Source organism: Anthonomus grandis, chromosome 10 (genome assembly GCF_022605725.1).
Source record: "Anthonomus grandis grandis chromosome 10, icAntGran1.3, whole genome shotgun sequence".
Lineage (NCBI taxonomy): Eukaryota > Metazoa > Arthropoda > Insecta > Coleoptera > Curculionidae > Anthonomus > Anthonomus grandis.
In genome coordinates, this window is record NC_065555.1 from 8,755,538 (window position 1) to 8,776,553 (window position 21,016).

Genomic DNA, 21,016 nt, shown 5'->3' on the forward strand with positions numbered 1-21,016 from the left:
TGATCATATCAAGTTTTATTTCATCATAATTATAGGAAGAAACTAACTTAGCCAAAGTGATTAGGAGTATCTGAATAGTTTCCACTTAAATATTTGACACTTTATCAATAATTATTATTTGTTTATTTTGTAACCTTTAAATATCAAAATAGTAAAAAATAAATGTTATTAATAGTTATATTCACGACCAATGATTTATTCAGACTAAAATAGTAGGTTAAGGTTTTTCTTCCAATAAATTTAACTAACGTTAAGGTAAAAATTAACATAAGTCGTTGCACAAGAGTGCATATCAAAATCACCGATAACTTTGCATGACATGTGAGACTAATATTTTTTAAATGACAGTCATTTTTAAATTACAGTTGGAAATAAGTATTGGGACTTTCATTACTTTTTATATTGTTAATTGTAGATTTACAGTGCCGAACTTTTTTTTTTGGCAGGACTTTGTCATCTTTTTTGCCAGTTTTTTGAAAGATATTATAGAACTGTACTAGATCATTTCGACTAAAAAAAATCGTTAATTTCACTTCTTTTACATTGACTTTTCATTAATTTGCACATTGAATATCAATCAAAAAATCTGAACCAACATTTTCTCAGTACGCTTTTGCGATATGATCGAAAGTAGCATTTGATTAATCGATCTAATTTGCTGAACTTTTCTGAGCAGTAAAGAAGCATTGTTTAATAAAATCGTAGTATATGCAGAACTTATATAGCATTTTTAACTAGGATTTACATCATCAATTGAGTATCAAATTGAGTACATAATCCAAACACAGTCAATTTCTTTTGTCAAATTTGTTATTAACTAAATTGTTTATTTGCTTACAACGAAAAAAGAATCTCGAAATCGATTCATTTTTAGCAATATAACACAATAGTTGTGCTATAGAACAAGGATTAAATCCTTTAGAACCTAATAAAAAAAAGATTTAATGTTAAATTATTAAGCATTATTATATGTGTATCAGTGGTGTTACTACATTTTAACAATACCTAAAAGGTTCCTGATAAAAGATTTAAAAGTGTCCATACATATAATATGATAACATACTCTATATTATTATTATTATATGCGCTGCAGTAAAACTTTCTAAGAGGTATATAAATATATACCCTCTGACTAAAAAATCCTCATACAGGATAATTCAGGTAATTCTCATTTTTGCTAATATAAATATTTACTCACTTCTATTTTTGTTATGTACTAAACGTGCTAATGTAATGATATGCACTCTTTATCTCTTTTTAGTCCTTGACTTTATATTGCGATAAGTTGGTAGTAAGTAGTCAAACACCTGCGATAATTGAAAAAAATGAGACATTTTCTAAGAAAATGATTTTTTTTTCAGAACATAAATAGTACCACCTTTATGTCTTAAATCTTGCGATGGTGGAAAACAAACTATTTAGAAAAAAAAAACGTTTATTTTTAAAATATGTCAAGTGATTAACTTTTGTTTTTATTTCAAAAAATTCCGTCATAGCTATAAATACAATTTGCATATCTTTTTCAAAATATGTATATTACCAAATCCTTTCTTATGTCCTATGCTTGATGAGCTTATGATTGTTGTGTAATTTTAATGTATTTTGTTTTAACATAATCTTGAACTTAAATTTAATTTTAAAAAAATAAGTCGAAATAATTTCAATTTAAATTTTTTTTATCGCAAAAAATACAAAACTTATAACTAATTGTCCGGTATATGTAACTTACGAAAATAAATCAACATTTGCGACTTAATAACGGTGTCAAGGATAATTTGATACACAATAACGTATACAAAATGAAATGAATTTAAAAGTAATAATATGACAAAGTTAATTATGTATATAACTGTTTAAAAGTTTAAATCAGTTGAGCTTATACGATTTAGACTATTACTTAATTACTGATTTAGTTTAATTTTGTTTAATTGTAAACTTTTATTTTTTGTTTCTTGTCCGTCTTTATTCGCTACTCTTTGTATTAATTATTATGATATTTCTTTTATGATTTTAGAAAGAATCCTGTGACTTGGACTTATTAAGAAAAATCGCCAACACCATTACCAACGAAGCTAACGAGAAAAACAAACTTAACGTAGACACGCAAGCAAATCAGGTAAGTTTCATAATTTTAATAAATTTAGTTTCAAAATTAACTCCCTGTTTTGTAATTATTATAGATTCAAGAAGAGTGGACTTCGTTGATCTCAGACCTTCAGGGTAGAAAGGATACACTTACCACAGCAAGCGAAATTTGGGAGAAATTTGAATTAAAATACAAACAATTTGAAGATAGTGTTTTTGGGATAGAAGAGCAAGCAAAGAGCGTTAACTTAGACGTAAAAAGTCGGCCACTGTTAGATGAATCTTTAAAGGCTTTAGAGGTACAGTTTCGTTTTATTTTCTTGTCATAACTATACAGTAAATGTAAAATGCCAAATGAAGTGGTTGAGTATCTATGTTCATTTAGAAGTTGTCTATTTGTGATGATTTTTATATAGTTGGAACATATGGCGAAAGTGCTGCTTTATCATCCATTTTTCTATTATGGAATTCAACTACCAGAAGTGATTATTCGGCTTTGCAGCTTATTTGTGACGTTGTTAACGCTCCAGAAGCCCAATTTGGTGCCACTTTTGTTTAATATGTATTTAAACGACCTTATTTATTAAATTGATAAATTGCAACAAATTGGCCTCTGTTGATGATTTAAATCTCTAAATATTTGAACAAATCTTTCAGCGAATTGATAAAGTTGCTAACCATGTAGTTCATCAATATTATTGAAGCAGTCGGTCACTTGTACCTAAATAAATAAAACAAGCCTTTGAACTGACACTATCTAAGGACTGCAAGACTTGGAATAAGATTATTAGGATTTGATCACTTCCAAATGATCATACTACTATGATGACTGTGGTCCTTTATAAGCAACAGCATATTAGAAAAAAATAAAATCACACAAATCGATCCTAAATAAAATTCTTGCTATTCAACACTGAATCCTAAGAGGCCTTACTTCCAGCAAGGCTTAGTTACTTTTTAAATAAGATATTTTTCCACACTTTTTCATTAATTAGTCCAAAGTTTTTCGCCCCAAATCTCAAATAAAATTCTGTAGACTAATTAAGCACGTTTATCATCTAAAATAAAATGAGTGATAGGATTGAGTTTTAAGACCTTAATTACCAAATGTATTATAATTGTATTATTCCTTTAAAATAACTATTATAATCTTACTAAATGCAACTTATAATAGGTATTACTGACTGAAGCAGAGAGCCTCAAGACAAAAGAACAAGACTTGGTGGACACATCTAATTCACTTCAGAAGTATTTGCAGGACATTTCACCTTCTGCCGCATCCATCTTAGATGAGAAAATAAAGCAATTAATTGATAGATTTTATAGGTAAGTAGTTTTTATATATTTTTTTAAATAAGAGTCTAGATTATGCCTTGATACCCTTTTACATAATCAAAATTAATATAGGTAGTGCATGAGCAATTTATATTCTGTTGGTATCAGTACGTACCTAAAAACGTTTTAGTGGACAACTGAACTTTAATAGCAAAATTTGTTGCTTTTGTCGCAACCTTACGATTAATGTTATTTGCGCGTGTTTAAAATGATGTTTAGAAAGATGGCTTTATGATTAAGGGTTAAATACTGACATCATTTTATGTTCGTTTATCTGTAAGCAAGTCGTAATAAACCTTTTTATTTTGATATAGGTTTTTTATTTAAATACTAGTTTAAAATTGTTAATTAATAAACTTATTTATAATTATAAAATCATTTCGTTGACAGTAATTATTAATTATTGACTTAATATTTTTTAATGGAATTCAGATTGTAAATCTTATCTAATCTATAAACGATTGATCAGCATTGTGTTGGCTATCACAAGTATACACTTTTTCTTGAACCATTTTTCATTTATTTAGTTTAATTTTTAAAATTAAAATTGACTATTGAGTTCACTATAAAAATGATGGTCGTTTGATTTTATGACAATAATATAAAAATTTGATATTATTTTATTATATTATACTAATTATTTTAAATTATCCGCCAAATCTAATTAATAGCATTTTAGTTTTAATGCATAACTCAGCACGGCGCTACAGTCCTCTAACTTAGTCGAATTTTTATTATTTTCTATTCATTGCCTCTAGTCACAACAATAGCTGTTTTGACTGAATGGGTAATTAAAATTATCATAGACACACACTACTTAAAATGACTGTTGTCTAATTTTTGGCACTGGATTTTGGCTATTGTACTTTTTTCTGTCAACGCTTTCTGTGATCTTTTTTTACGTAAAGTGTAAAGAACTTGAAATCAGATAGATACTATTTAAAAACAAATACTCCAGAAGTACTAGTGTAATATTATATACTTATAATTTAGTGTCACAAGAATGATTGATTAATTACCATTTTTTTTTAATATATTATTTCGGGTATTACTTAAATATTGGTGCCAAAAAGTATTCAGTGCTTGGAATAGCTAATAGACGTCGTTTTTTTTTAGAAAAACGGAAAAAAAATCTACTTTGGCATTTTATTTAATTCTTATGCGCTTTATGGCATTTTAAATACGTATATGTTTGCGATTTAGGTTTAAAGGTTATCAGGTGATTTGTTCAAGGGTAGTTTTTTTTAAGTAGTTCAAGAGAGGAAAAGGCATTCAGCAGACATTCCTCAGTTTTCTAGGATACCGTAATTGATGTGCTAACTCGTTCAGCATTCGATCTACTCTTCTTATTTCCCATTTCCTTTAATTATTGGTTTAATCATTTTTACCATAAGATCCTTTAATTAAATCAGTTGCAGCTTTATCACTTAGTAAGGACTATCAAATTATCTCATCAATTACGCAGGCTCTAAAGAAATAAGGTGAAGTACCGAGTGTGTGACCGAGTCATTACTATGAATATTTGTAAACTTTCTTAAAGACTAAATGTTATGTAGGTAAATAAGCAAAAAAATTTTCATAAATTACTAAGGGATAAAAGATGTAATTTTGAGGGTGCGACGCAAGGAAAACATCACCGTTTCAACACGAAAATACGCTATTTGTCATAAGAGAAATCGATCGGCTACATCTTGAACTACGTTTTTGTATGTTATACACAGTGAGAAGCTGCACAGCTAAGAAAACAAAAATTTAGTATTCATTGAAGCACACAAATATATTCATCTCTAGTACCTCCAATTTTGGAGGAAAAATAGGAAGGACAATGATCTATCGCTGTAAAATATTTTCAGCATTGCCGCTTATATAGAAAAATGGCAACACCTTTGATTTTTTAAATGGAATATATTTTTACTAGATGTTTTGATTCCCTGCTTCATTTTGAGTCTTTTTTAATTATACTTTCTTATACCTATCGCACCTGGACTTATTTTTGATATAAAGATTTTTTGGTCGGTGATAACATTTCAACTTAGTTCAACAATATCTTAATATTACAGCGATTTTTGGGATTATTCCATTAATTGACAAGCCTACTCAAAAAATATAATCTCAAAAATGCAATTTGGATTTCGGAGGGAAGTTTCAGCAACCGATGCGATGTATCGAGTGGTGAGTTTTAATCAATAAGATATTCAGCTTCGCAAATATAAGCATGAGCAACACAGCTTCTTGGGATTATGCACTTATTACCGAAGCTATGTAGAGGGATTTCGTAACATCGCAAAACCATTGACCAGGCTGACAGAAAGAGGACGAAAATTCCAATGGTTTTTAGACTGTCAGGAAGCCTTCGATCACCTAAAAGAGGCTCTAATAAGCGCACTTATCCTGAACTGAGGAAAATTTGTACCTGGAAGCTAAATCCAGGACGGCCAAAAAGAAAAAATTATTGCCTATTCTAGTAAGACGCTGTCCAAGCTAGAGCGCAACTATTGCGTCACTCGCCGAATTGCTAGCTGTTATAAAAGCGATAAAGCACATCTACAAATACCTCTGAGGGAGAAAGCTCCTGCTGCGAATTGACAAAAAAAATGGGGATCTTATAAAAGACCAAAAGGAAGACTCTAATATCCAGATAGTCTAACCTGGATAAAGGGAAGAATGTCGAGTCATGTTGGGCTCAATGGAAGTCTCTAATTTTGGAAGATGGACTCTTGCGGCGGAAAATAGTTGCCCACGACGGCAAAGAGGCAAAAAGGCAAATCATTGTGCCTAAACATCGGATTTCGGAGTTGCTAGAAGAAATCCATGCCCAGTATGTCAAAAGGACTCCTTGGAGTAACAAAGACCCTGGAAAAAGTGAGAGAAAGATTTTACTGGGTCAATAGCAAGGCAGACGTAAGGGACCGGTGCAGGAAATGCGTTTTATGTGCGGCAAGAAATGGGCCGCAGAGAAAACTGAAAGATTTGATAAGTTAGTACAGCGCGGGAAGTCCCTTAGAACGTTAAATTGGGAAAGCGAAAGCCTCTCGCTATATTCCTAGATTTGAAAAAAGCTTTCGATACGGTACTCATCATAGACTACTGAAAAAAATTGATTGATATGGTTCCAGGGGTGTGGCATGCAATCTTACTAAGGACTATTTAACAGCGCGAAAATAAAGACTTGTAATGAGTTCCACGCCAAGGTCCGAGAAAGTCTCACCAGTGAGGATTCCACAGGAAATAATCTTGGGACCAATGCTTTTCCTGGTATATATTAATGATTTGCCTAATTTACCAAACCCTAGAGGAAAACCAGCGTCATACGCGGGTGACACAGTGGACATTGTTGTTGAAAATAGTTAAGATTAAACAAAGATTGCTGCTGAAAATAAAATTTAATGAACTTATTCCTGGCTAAATGCTAACTTGCTTAGTTTAAATACTGTAAAAACAAAATTTGGGGCCTTTTTTCTGTACATGAATGGTCAACCAAGTTTTAACAGGCTTATTGTTCGTTCTTGTACAAATAAAAATGACTGCAGTTGCAACCTTAAAATAACGTTAATGACATACGATGCCTTGGAAGACAAGTAGACCAACGTCTCAGATGGGACTACCGTGTTGAAATTACTTCGAATAAATTAAGGTGTAATATTTACAAATTTAAAGAACTTAAAGGCTTTTTTATCAAAACATTATCATTAGTGAAATCGGTTTTAAATCATGGTCTCTATGTATATGTCTTTTTATCTATATGGGGAGGTAATAAATATTACAGAAAACTAAAAAGTTTGCAAAGGTGGTTTATTTAGATAATCCATGATAAGCCAAGAATGTTCTTGACCTTTGAGCTTTTACTTAGTAGATTTTGACAGGCTATACATTTTGCCTATCGTACAATTTATTCATGAGGGAAGAACAAATCAATAAATGAGAAATAATAATTACCTAACTAGATTTAATGATAGTGTACATTTCGACACACTTACTCCAAATAACTCCACATATTTATTGACTATACAAGCATCAATCTCTACAACTTGCTATCCAGATGCAGCCAGAAATTAAAAACCTAAATAATCTTAACATCTTTTAAGTACAAGTAGATAACGCATTTATAGAGTGAGGAGGAAAAACTAATGTTTTAGGAAGGGCTTTGCTATTGTCTTTGTATTAGTTGGGTTGGGGTGATGGGTCTGTTATTTGAGTATCAATATAAGTGAGTTGGTGCATGACTTTGATCATGATTGAAACCTTCATTTTTCTCTTCTTCTGATGCACAGACAAACTCTATAGGACATTTGTGCTTTTGTTGTATGGAAGACCCGTAATACGTTTACTTAAGTTAAGAAATCGAATTATTCCTCAAAAACTTTTTTCTTACCCCAATATCTATGTAATATCAGAAAAGAGAGTAAAATCTGCAGAGATGTTTAAATTAATCAGGTTATTTATATAACTTGGTAATAAAACCAGCCCCTAAAAAGAGTATTGAGAAACTCCACACTTCTAAAGAGAATGTTGCTTCAAAAATTAATAATACACACCACTGGTAAATGCTAGCTAAATCGAAAGTCTAAATCCAGTTCGTGTAGCAACCCACTATTATATGCCCTTCACGTTGCAGTGACCTCGTCTTACAAGGGCGACATCTGTTGGTGCTTGGTTTATATTATCGCGAATTAACCTATAAATCTAAGCAAATAAATAATAAAAACGTTGATTGAATAATAATAATTTTAAATAATATAATACAAATATGTATGTTTACTAATTGCACAAACTACACAAAGAACACAATTACATGTCTTTTTGCAATGTTCCTGTTTTTTAGAAACATTTAAATCTGATGTGTTAAAAAAGACATGAAAAAAAAAGGATTTAAAATGATTTTTTCAGCTAAGTGCCCAAGTAAGTAGCTAAATTTCAGTCTTGATAAATGTAAATAAACATTCACATGTAAATGTCAGTTATTAAACACTTAAAGATTTTGTGAAGATTGTATACCTCTGGGCAGGGTAGGTATACTCTTTTCTCCACTGTAAAACTTATACAAAATATTATAAGCATTTATTAATCTGGGTATTCTCAGTTATTCTTTTAGTACCTATATGTTTCAGAACCTCCACTATCTAATAAGAAGTATTGATCTATTTAACAAGTTATGGAAATAACATTTTGTCCGGGTTCTGGTTATTTACTAAAAAAATTGTAAAATGGGCCAGGGTTTTGGGAATTAAGTTCTTTAATTAAATTGCATGATTACATGAGTCTAATCAAAAATTTTTTACTGTCCATATTTTTATTAGGTAGTTTTAGATTTTTAATGAGAAAATGTTTTTTTAATTTACTTTTTTCAAATAGATTTATTTAAACTTTATAGATCATTTTATAGACTTGATCTGACGTGTCTAAAGATGTGTTCGACATATATTATTCCTAATAAATGTGATTGAAAATTTAATAACATTTGAGTACAGATATATAATAGTTGTGTCAATAAAAATCTTGAAAATTTCATTTTATTTGTCACTAAACATCAGAAAGTAGTATGACACTTTCTTTCTAATATAAAATCAAAATATGGACTTTTATTAAGTCTCTTATTAAACATTTCTATGTTGATTTTTAGTATTCTGGGATACACAATCTCTGAAAATTATTTATTTATCAAAAACCTGTTGTATACAAATTTTAAGAAGTCTTAATATTTTTTGATAATTGCATTAACTATTTTTTTAAGCAAACCTTCTTGCATGAAAGGTGCTTTTTTATGGAGCAATATTATGCTTTTAGTATGTTTTGTTTTAAAATAATTATAATTGTATTTTTCAATATTTAAACAAAGAGTTAAAAGAAGTCATATTAGTCAAAAAGCTACAGTCACAGCATTTTCTCATTTGAGTGTGCCAATAAGCTATTTCTGTAAAACAGTTTAACTGTTAAATATAAACAAGCATGCACACTCAAGAATAAATTATTAAAGGTGTCATGAAGGCCCTTTACTTTGCTTTGTTCTTTTGGGCAATATGTCCTCTGTAGAAATAGTAATTCTTTAACCATATACGCTTATAAAAGTAGTTAAAGTTGGTCATGATTTGAGTCCAATATAAAGTTTTCTATTTCCTACATCTGTATATGCTTTTAAGGTACCTGAACACTATAGCAAAAAAAAATACATACAAAAATTAAGTTTTTTACAGAAGTTTGTCACACATCAACGCAGACACACATTAAGTTTAAAAAATAAGTTAAATGGTATTGAAAATCAAGTGTGATTACATTGTAAGACAAGATTCAATAATGATATTGTGGTCTATTGGTGGTATTTATCAGGTATCAGCTTTTTTCCCTGTTTATAAATTTATTTTAGGTTGTCGTTTATATTGGTTAGCTCCTGTAATACAGAGTATGTCTTTTTCAATGTCAAATACCGCTGCTCTTCTTAATATATGTTCATGTTTTTCATAATACAACAAACATTATACCACCCTACTGACCCTTTGCTGATTTGTCAAATAATGCAAAATTATATAATCTATTGGTTTTTGCCTAACAAACTATGCCAACCGTTCTAAAAATATAACTTCGGTTTTGCAGAAAAGAAAGAGTAATCATCTGATGTGTTCATATGGACCCTGGTCTTATACAGGAAGTTCTTATACATTCACAGCTTATCATGGCTATTTTTCCTAAAACTATCATAGTATCACATATACTACAAAAAAAATGTATTTGTGTTACAGCTTGTTTGAGGTGTTATGACTTATCATGGTACTGATAGAACTGTGATAAAGTATTTTACATCATTGTTTTGTGTTTATAATGCTATTTTATCTTGATTACCTTGATTATGCTCATTGTGTTGTAATTTCATGAGGGTCTATGCAGTATAGCTTTATTACCTTTATTTATGTGTTACATTACCTCTATAAAGATTGCATTTACAATATTCGTGTTGTGATTTATCTTTAATTGGGTTCCAGAAAACTCTATTGTGTTAATAAATTATGTCCATAAATATTATATATTTAAATATATTATTTGTAAATAGGTATTTTTTTTCGTTTAGGTGATTCCCGTTAATGTCAACTGTATAATTGGCAGTAAAAAAATTTATATCTAATCTATAAACAAGTCGTAATGTTCCAACTTAGATACTAAGTTTAATCATTAAGATAAATCAAGAGATAAACAATATAATTTTGACAGTGTCATTCAAAATAAATTAAATATAACCAACAGGTTGATTTTAGTTTTAGCATTATAGTGTTTTTCTGTCACAAGTTTATCAAGGTGAGCTTAGAAAAATGAAAATGCTAATATACCATTAAATATTAAATAAGAAAAAAAAAACTAACATTATAAAACCGATTTTCTGTTAATTTTTTTTATTTTTTTTCTCTTTTCTTTGATAAATTTCAGGAAGATATTTTTATAGATTTTTTACTAGTATGCATCTGTCAATGATTTATATGTTATCAAATTAATAATTCTCTTAACATACCCTACATGAGAAAATTGATAATTTGACAATAAAACTTACATTTTCTTATTAAATATAGATTAAAAAAGTTTTTTTTGAAAGGTTACTTTGCGTTTGTTATTTTTTTAATTTCCGAACGTCATAGTATTAAGCGTAAAATAGCTTGCAACTTTATTATAATTCAATCAGCCACGAAGAGCCTACGCCCTCAAGTTGTGCCTCACATTTTTAATTTTTACAATGGCTCAGGAATCACACTGTATAAAAGCCAGGTCTGATGATAGGACATTATATTTAGTAAGTAGGTTTTTTGGATCGCAGCCAACAGATGTTGTTAACGTTCGTTTTTAATAAACAACCGTTTTATCTATTTTTATTTTGCAATGATACGGGTGCGCCAAAAAGTTTTAATTTTTTACCTTGTAAAGATGTCAAAATCTGTTCCACGTCCACATTGGTGCTTCGTTTAAAAAAGAAGCAATTCAATTTAAATGTTTTAGCTCAAATGCCAATTGTAACAGTTCTCATTAATTCTTTTATGGTAAAAAATAAAAATAAAACAATTCTTTTTTCTATACAAGAAAGCTACTCAGCTACTGTCACACTTTATTCCTTAATATATGTTTGATTTTAATAATGATACCGCAACTTTACATGCTATTTTAAAATCTATTTTAAAATCAATTAAAAAAATTATAAAAAACCATTACCGCACAAAAATCGCAGGTAAGCTTAATTAGGTGCTAATTAAATACTTGTCATTATGATTGACGATTATGATATCGTGCTATTAAACTTTTATATAATTTTAACGGGGACCACTAGCTTTATTTATAGCTAATTTTAAAGGTACTCATTAAGTTTTTTTTATCTTTAGTCTTTTAAAGCCTTAATTTGTTTATTAATAAGCATACCGCGAGTCACTTCACAATTTACTTAAGCCCAACAGAAAATTGTGCTTGTTACATTTTGTTTGAAGGAAAGGAACACGTCAAGTTCGGTTACTTACTTTTTAGTTTTATTGAAATCAACCACTAACTTTTAAAATTTTTCGATATTAAGCTGTGAATTACTGTCATTATTTAAAAGCTGCTTTATTCGGCGATCTTGTTCTAATAAGACCTTAAAGAGAAAAAATACATAACGTTTTTTACGTAAAACATTAGCAATAAATAATGGAAATGTCTCTCTCCAGCTTTTATGTTTGGCTACGTGAAATAAAAAAAATTGTGAATCTTTCTTGCACAACATGATGTTTCCTCAATAATACACGCAATGAAATATACAATTTTCATATTTTATACCTATAATTACATTGTTAATTGTTTATAAAAGTGACAAATAAATCATTTTATTAATATCATAACTTTTAGCATATACGTTAACAGTGAGAACTAACTACTTCATATTTTCAATAATAAAAATCGACTCCTTGAAAATTCGTTCTAATTAAATCGTTCGTTGGAAAATTGCTAAGCGTGCGTCTCTATTTTGATTTAACCCATTCGCTATCTCCAATGGTTACCCATGTGAAGTACGCAATTTTATCGTGTACACACCAACAATTAGAAATTTAATAATGAAATCTTTAGAATGCATTCTGTGATGCAAGCTTATGTTAATTTAAATAATTTATTATATATTATAGAAATATGTAAACTATGAAATACAAAAATATGGAAGATATAAATAAAAGAATTTCTTAGTTGCTCAATTTCTCAATTCGTTAGTCGAGTTTCAAAAGAGTTTCTTTTTATAATGTATTTTTGTACAACGTGTCTAAGATGCAAGTGTCAGAATTTTGTATTTAACCAGGACAGCAATAGTTAATGTTAACATACTGTGTTGAAAAAGTTTTGAGTATATGAGTTCCAAAAATAAACTCAATAGCTAACGAATAATCAGAATATGTGACCTCAAACTATATTCTGCAAATCTTCAAATGACTTAAAGCGTAAAATATGGAATTAAATAACAGTCTGTCAATGGACGTGAGGTGGCACAGGTGACTTTTTTGGCTCCTATTCTAGTTTCAATTTTTATGTCTTCAAATTCGAATGATATTGAGAGGCAAAGGAAACATATCTGTTTTCGTAGCGACTCTGCATTAATAATTTAAGTTGAAACCTGCGACGAGGTTTTCCAGATAACTCAGGCACAGCTTATCAAAGCAAAACGATGATTTGAAACAGATTTACAGATAGAGATTTAGACCATTCTACATGTGCCTGAGACTAGCCATTTAAGTGCTGCCTAACTATCTGAAAATGTATTAATGTTTTTTGTGGTTTGAAATATCGAGGTGTGTTTGCCAAGGTTGTTAGAAAGTTCGAGCCTGGGTTTACGTCATAGATACCATCCCCGACTCTGGACTCCTCCAGTTTGGAGTCATCAGTGTATGCAAATGATGGATTGTTATATATACGTCCCACTAGGTTTTCACATTTTCTGGTCAAGTATGATGACCGTGTAGGGCTTGGTATCTGTCTCTGTATCTTTCTATCTGTTGGTATCTTGGTCTGTCTTTCTTAACATATATATGTCTTATCATTATGCTTGCAAATTTGCTCAACAGCGAATTTTTATTGTTATTTTTAACTAAGTTCCTATTTGATGCCTCATGAAGTCTTATATCGGGTGTCCAGGAACTCGTTTCGTGGACGTCCACGTTTTATTTTTAAATAACTTTACTATCAAAGTAATTTTTTTTTTAAATTTTGACGTAGAAGAAAAAATTAAAATTTACCAGTTGCGTCCGTGAGGGGCTTATCGTAAATATTTTTTATTAAAAAAAAACAGTACTATTGTTTGGCTTTGAGCAAATTTGTATTCTTGAGTCTTTTTTATTTGAGGCACTGTTTTTGCGTAAATTAACAAAAATCATTTTTGGAATGGCCAAATTAATAATATTTACTCAACAATTATCTTTAGTTTTTATCTTTATATTTTATTTATTTATCTTAATTTTTCAGCATTTTATTATATGGGAGAAAAAGCAAACCTCAAGTGATTTTTAAGTTTAAATTAAAATATGATCAATTACTCCTATCCAAACTTGTTAAGGATTTTCAATATTTGAATAATAATGGGCGTTATAAATATTAAAAATTTTATATTAACATTATAAATATTAAACATTCTTAGTGAAAAGGGATACATCAGTAAACAAAATCTTAGAAAAAAACTAAGGATCGTGTTTTATTTTATTTTGCAGCCAGTGATCAAAACTAAATTAAAGCTAATAAAACAGAGTTTTTACCTTGTCCCGAATATGCTAACATCAGAGTTTTGGTTAGTGGTAAAACAGTCTCGTAATTTAATTTGTGTAATAACTACATCAAACTTGTTTTAGTTTCTGTCATTTTATTTATAGTCTACTAAGAAAATTTAAGGACTCTTTCAATACTAGTAAAGTACGTTGCTTCGTTCTTGTATGTGCTTATTTATTGAAATGAGCATTCCCAAGAAAAGGTTTATTTATTTACGCAAAAAATAGAAGAACTAAAGAATACAACTTTGCTCAAAACTAAATAGGGATTTAAAGAATTGAATTTATTTAAGAAAAATGCAGTGACATACTGTTCCTTCTTTAAAAATATTTACGATAAATGGACTTTATGGACGCCACTGGTAAAAATTAATTGTTTATACAAAAAATGCCCCCTGATTTAAAAAAAAATATCTATTTTGTCTAATTCTATATAATGCGTAGTAACTGCATGACTTACCCAAAAGCCTTTTTTGACTGGTCTACTGTTTTGACAGGATTTTTGTTTCAGGTAATAGTACAGTCATTTAGTTTTACCTAGAAAGTTTTCCGGGAGTTTTGAAAATTGGTGATTTTATAGATTTCGACGTGCTCTTTTCGAATGTTCACTTTGCCACCTCGTATCTTTGCCGCTCGCGCCGCCATATTGGAATAATAGCGCCCAAATACAGTTTTTTTTATAATAACTCCGTTCAAACTCATTTTACGATAAAAATAGTTATGTATTAAATTAAACTGGAGAAAATTTCTTACAATTTATGTATTAACCTTTTTTTTTTAGAAAATCAATAGTTTCAGTGTACGAGAGCTGCAAATTCCACTCCAACACGCGTTTTGGCCAAATAACTCATTTCCACACCACCATGAGTAAATTAAAGTAGAGTAAATGGGGCGTTTTTTTTTGTGGCATCCCCAAAAGGCCTAATCCACTTTCAGTGCACTATTACAAAATTTAGCGCATTTTCCTTCGCTTCGCTATTGATGGATCAGTTTCTAAAATTTCATCGTCTTCGGTACTGTGCGAAATTTCACAAATAGAAATTGTTTCAATGTCGTCCGCCATGGAATCGTCAGCTTCATTATAGTCCTCTTGTTGTCTTCATTGTAGTGCCTCATTGTGACTCTGTTTCTTCCTCCTCATCGCTATCTTGTAGTGAAACGTGCGAATTATCACAGGTACCATTGCAATTGGTGCATAAAACGGAGCACTTTAATCCAGCCTTTCTGCATCCACATACACCCCGACATCCCTTTTTGCATTTGCAAGAAATAAGTTTCAACAAGGTTTCCGGAGCTGAAGGCTCGAGCGTGATGACAGGAATTAGGCTATTCTTGTTTTTTTTCCATCCCCATTGCTCTGCATTTTTTTCAACTCCATACCACTGTTAAAACTGGTAATAGGTTCGGAACGAATGTTGTCGTGCTGTTGCTTCTGTTGGTGGCAGCGATGCAATATTAAATGTATTCTTATATGCTGATTTTGTGAAGCACGTATATCTATAGTTGTTTAATGACATACTTTTTACGCCACTATTACCGTATAACGCAAAGGGGAAACGCTCTCCAGCTTCAGCAATGATCTCCGGATCGGCATTTGGGTTTTTGAATACCTGGACAAGCTCGTTTGAATCTCGGTTTTTTCGGAGTACATTAGCATATTTTATTTTTCCTTGACTAAAGAGTGCTGATGTATCACAGCCACTGAAGGCATGCAAGAATAAAAGGTTATCTGTGCCTGTTTTATCTATGATACTTTTTGTTGAATATATTCGTTGCGACATTTTTCCTTTTCCTGGTTTAAGAATATATATGTTTGAACTCGTAGATAGAGCCGTCAAAGAAAAAGAAGATCTACATCTTCGCCGACAACTACTACAGAATCAAATGTAGATGAAATGCTGATTGCCCGTATTGATTATTAACGTATCCGCATCTTCCGCGGCTTGCTTGACCATAAAGTTCGCAGCTTCAAATTTTGTTTTCAACATTCCGATTAGGCGTTCTTTGTTAGTATCGTTGACCAGAAATTTATCTTGTGACACAGATGGGATCATTGTCTCGTCAAAAAGTATGTCTACTAAAGCATTTCTTCCGGATATCCGTCAAATACGACAATGGCATTGGAGTTTGATCGAGTTGAGTGTAGACGTGCCTTGGTTTGCGGCTCTCGTACGCTGAAACTATTGAGTTTACAAAAAAAAGGTTAATACATAAATTGTAGGAAATTTTCTCCAGTTTAATTTAATACATAACTATTTTTATCGTAAAATTAGTTGGAACGGAGTTATTCTTAAAAAACTGTATTTGGGCGCCATTTTTCCAATATGGCGGCGCGAGCGGCAAAGATACGAGAAGGCAAAGTGAAAATTCGAAAAGAGCACGTCGAAATCTATAAAATTACCAATTTTCAAATCTCCCGGAAAACTTTCTAGGTAACCCCCTTTATGAGCGCCAAATGACTGTACTATATGATATTCCTAAAATTTCACAGTGGTGAAGATTCTATTCTTTGATTTGCGTAGGCGTATTGGAACATTAACAATATCCATATCAACTTACTGAAAAGACTGTTAAATAACAAAAGCTCGTTAGGAATGGCTGACATTTGAGTATGTGTCAGAAAAAAGGCAACCACACTTTCACCATGCAACACATTGCACAACATTTTATTGACGGATGCTTGCGATCTTCACGTTAAGGATGGAAACTTTATAGACCACCCTCGTAGAAGCAGTACTAATAATTATTATTTAATATAGGGTAATAACCTCAACAATAATTAACCATTTTATTTCTACACGAAAGTTCTTACCACCTGCAAACCGCTTCACTGACCGCACATTTTTTTTTGGGACGCTACGCCGAAACAATCGGGACCTTACTCTTGATATCGCACATGATGCTTGGCGGCTCCCGCTAAACATTTAAATCTATATCCGACATCGAACTTACCGGATGGCTGAAATGCCTCGATATTTTATTTTCTTTATTTTAATTTAACATATTTTCCCTGCCTGGTACCAGATTTGATCGATCGGGATCTTATAGAGGATAATAACTTAATTTTTCTTAATTTTATTATTTTAGTGCGAATATTTTTTTTGTGCTTATCGCGTGGTTTTTAGATATTGCTCGAGTAATTACGGAGAGTTGGTGAAGTTTCATTAGTGTGTGAAGCAAAAAATTACAGGTGCCTTTAAATCCTTAGTGCCTTACAAAAAAATATTTGTTAATTGCAACCATTTACGGTTTTTTTGTGATTTGTACAATAAGAGAAAAGAAATGTTAATTACAACAATTAAATTAGTGACCTAAATTTTCTTTCAGTAAAATTGATTTTCATTACGCCCTTTCATTGTACATATACCCTTTGTAAAATATTACCTAAAAAAATTTACGATTTCATAAACGAATGTTTAATTGGATATGCACACTTATAGTAAGAATTAAATACATCTTGTCGAAAATATTATCAACCAAGTATATTTAAACCCAATTAGTTCCAAGGCTGTATATTTTTTGTAGTTCAATTCTTGCTGAAATATATATAATAATAAATTATAAAGTTAATCCATAATAGTAATTTCAACGTTACCACGTTTTTTTTTAAATTAAATAAAACGTGAATTATGTTACGCTGATCAAAAAAATATTAGACAGTGGATGTACTGTGAACATCTTAACACTGTTGAGGTCACAAATTTATTTTTAGGAATAGATTTTCACTTGCCGTTATATTTAATACATTGAATGATTCTCGAAATAACTTAGACACCACAACGAAAATTAGAAAATATGCTGCTACGTTGTATAAAAACATGCACTTCTAATAATGTGATTATTTTAGGATAGGCATATCCAGCTTATACACATATTTTTTAGTAAGTCTAGCACGTGGTTGGCCTATTTAGAACCTTTTTATTTATACATTTGGATAAATTTTTTTGACGAATTCAATATAGTTATTTTTGATGGTTTCCATGGAAAAATATCGTTTAAATAGGATACATTTTAAAGCCTTTTCGTTTATCAAATGCTGCCATTTGATATGACATAATGGGCATTTAGTTATGGACAAATTCAAACCTCGTCATATTATATCCTTAACATAAACCGGTATCTTTAAAGAGTAAACTAATTAATAAATAGTTTCCAAGTTACTTATTTTTAGCATTTTAATTTGAGAACATGGTATATTTAACATTCTTTCCAATCTAAAATAGTATACAATTGAAACATTTATTTCATCACGGTCTGTAGTTAACATCAAAATTAGCGGTATGACATCATCGGTGAATAATATGATAAATTTTATTATACTTTTATCTGAATTAAAATTCCAATTGAGCCTAACCGGTGCCAATAATATTTAAACAATGTGTAAATCTTTATTGATATTTTAATAGTTTTTATTAGTAGCAATTAAAATTAAGGACTGAGATAAAGATAAATTGATTATTAAGTTAAAGTGTAAATTGTCGCTATGAAATTCTCTGCAAAACCTTGAGGTAAAACGAATACGTCTATTAGGGAGGCCATGTATCTTACTATTGTTCAAAATTAATAGAGCATATCCTGCATATGCTTGTTCGTATTTGCTCTTTATGTTGTTTTCTTTTGAAAATTGACAAATTTCTAATATTCCTACCCGAAATGCTATTTTAAGGTTTCTTAGTAATTTCTTGCATTGTCATGTTTTTTTCCCCAATTGTATGATTTTCCTGTATTCTATCCTCCTTAATCTGTCCTAGATCCACTATTATTTAATAGTAATAAAAGATATTTTTGTTTATATTTGCTCTCCTGTTAACTCACTTTGAATATTAGAAAATTTTAAATAGTCATACGTGAAACGCTAGTGCAAAAGCTTCCCAATAAATGGAAGAAATGAATGGAATCTCTTGCACTGTTTCTTGTTTCTTGTATCATCACCACTGATAGGTATTTTGGAAAAAGAATGTCGGACTTTAGGAAGGGTAAAAACAGTTCATTCGGAAGAAAAAGAATGTCTTTACAACTATTTTTAATAGCTAACCACCACTTTATATTCTTATATACAAGTCACCAAGGTGGAAATCAAAAGATGGGTGAAATTAACTGAACTTTGACGATGGCTTGGTTAGCGTTACAGTGTCCCATTAGCAAATTTTGGGTTGTCTTAAGACCCCTGGGATTTTTCAAATGTTCTCAGAATTTCTTTTTTTTTAGTGTTGTATTTGTTGTTGTGCTTACAATTTTAGCTTTACACCAATGCGTCAAAATGGAAACTGCAAATACCCATAAGAAAGACAATGCAAAAATCAAGGCAAGGGGACTAACAGTCAACCAGAAGGGTCAACAAGACTATTAATGATTTTATATATAAAGTGTAGTTTAAAGAAAATTGGACGAATTGTCAGGAAGTACAACTTCACAAAATCCTTAAATATCACGAAGTTAATATCAAAAATCCTTTTATTTCGTAAATAGCTGAACTTGCCTGAACCAATAGTCAGGCTTAATATTTTGTGAAAAGAGCAAGCTAAAATTAATTTTGAGAAGCTTCCCCGATTCGTTATCGTCACTTTTTTAAGTACAAGTTTCTAAAACTTCTAACGTATTAACAACAGAGCTAAAATATTCACTGCATTTCTAACCATGATTTGTTTTCAGGCTTCAACAAGACCTAAAGGAAAAACGGACAACAATTCAAACGAATATTGCATTAATCGACTTTAATATAAACAAAATTAATGCACTAAAAAGTGAATTGGTCAACCAGAAATCCTTGATAAATAATTTTGATATATTTATTGAAAATCTATCAGAAATAGAGAAAGATTTAGAGGACCTAAAAGTGAAAAGTGAAGAGAAAATAAGCGAAGCTAACGAACTTATTAGTACCGTCGATAAAGAGTTAAAGTTGGAAAAGGAATTAAATAAACTAGAGTTACTCAGTGAGGAAATTTTATCAGCCATGGAGGAAAAATTCAGAGAACTTAAGAGGGCGAAAACTATTAAAAGTGAATTTTTAAAAGAAGAGGAAGAGCTTAAAATGTGGATTAAGGAGTGCGAATTCAAAATCGAGGATCGTTCTATTTCTCCTCAATTATTAAATATTACTTTAACACAAATTCAGCAAGATATGCCAAATCAATTTGAGAAGTTTGATAATTTATTACAAAATTCTAGGATAATAGAGAAAAATACAAAAACAATTGAGGAGAAAAACAAAGTGAAGTCGATTGTAGCTAATTTGGGCGACCAATTAAACCATCTTAAATCTTGCTTTGAAGAGAAAAAAGAACAATTGTCGGGCATTTTAGATTCCTGGCAACGATTTGAGGACTTTTATAAGCAAGTTTTAGTATGGAGTGAAGAACAAAGGGAATTTTTGAAGGAGGAGTTGGATGTGGGCGATTTGCAGGAGCTAAAAGGAAAATTGCAGGTTTACAATGTAAGTATTTCCATAAAATTTAAACAAATTTATTTTACTATTTTTCTAGTTTAAAAACGGTAGAACAGAACTAATGTGTCATGGCTGGGTGTATTTTCTAGTATTGTTATTGAAAGTTTTCAATTCATTAATATAATATAAATTCCTGTATTATAATCGCCCATTGCGAATTAAAGCATTATATTTTTAAACATCACATGTGTGCGTCATACTTCTTATTTTAAATATAAAGGTATTTAAAGCTCATTGTATATTGTTTAAAATACGATAATTCTTATGATTTTAACTGGACGTATGTAAAAAATGTCTATTTCACAATAATTTCTTCTTTAAATAAGATTTTTGGTAACAGTTTTTTATATTCTAGATTGTCTTGGAAAGAAATAGATTAATAAAAATAAAATAAGTTGATTTGCAA

At 30.3% G+C, this 21,016-nt stretch overlaps 1 protein-coding gene across 6 annotated transcripts in view; it reads left to right on the top strand.

The window, feature by feature from the left end:
• LOC126741159 (muscle-specific protein 300 kDa-like) overlaps positions 1 to 21,016 on the top strand; it is a 221,094-nt gene that overhangs the window by 111,999 nt on the left and 88,079 nt on the right. For all 6 annotated transcript variants that reach the window (XM_050447499.1, XM_050447501.1, XM_050447503.1 and 3 more), the window contains 4 exons: positions 2,015 to 2,116; positions 2,181 to 2,384; positions 3,260 to 3,411; positions 19,815 to 20,598. In XM_050447499.1, the coding sequence (XP_050303456.1) occupies positions 2,015 to 2,116; positions 2,181 to 2,384; positions 3,260 to 3,411; positions 19,815 to 20,598 (1,242 nt within the window). The remainder of the gene's footprint in view (positions 1 to 2,014; positions 2,117 to 2,180; positions 2,385 to 3,259; positions 3,412 to 19,814; positions 20,599 to 21,016) is intronic.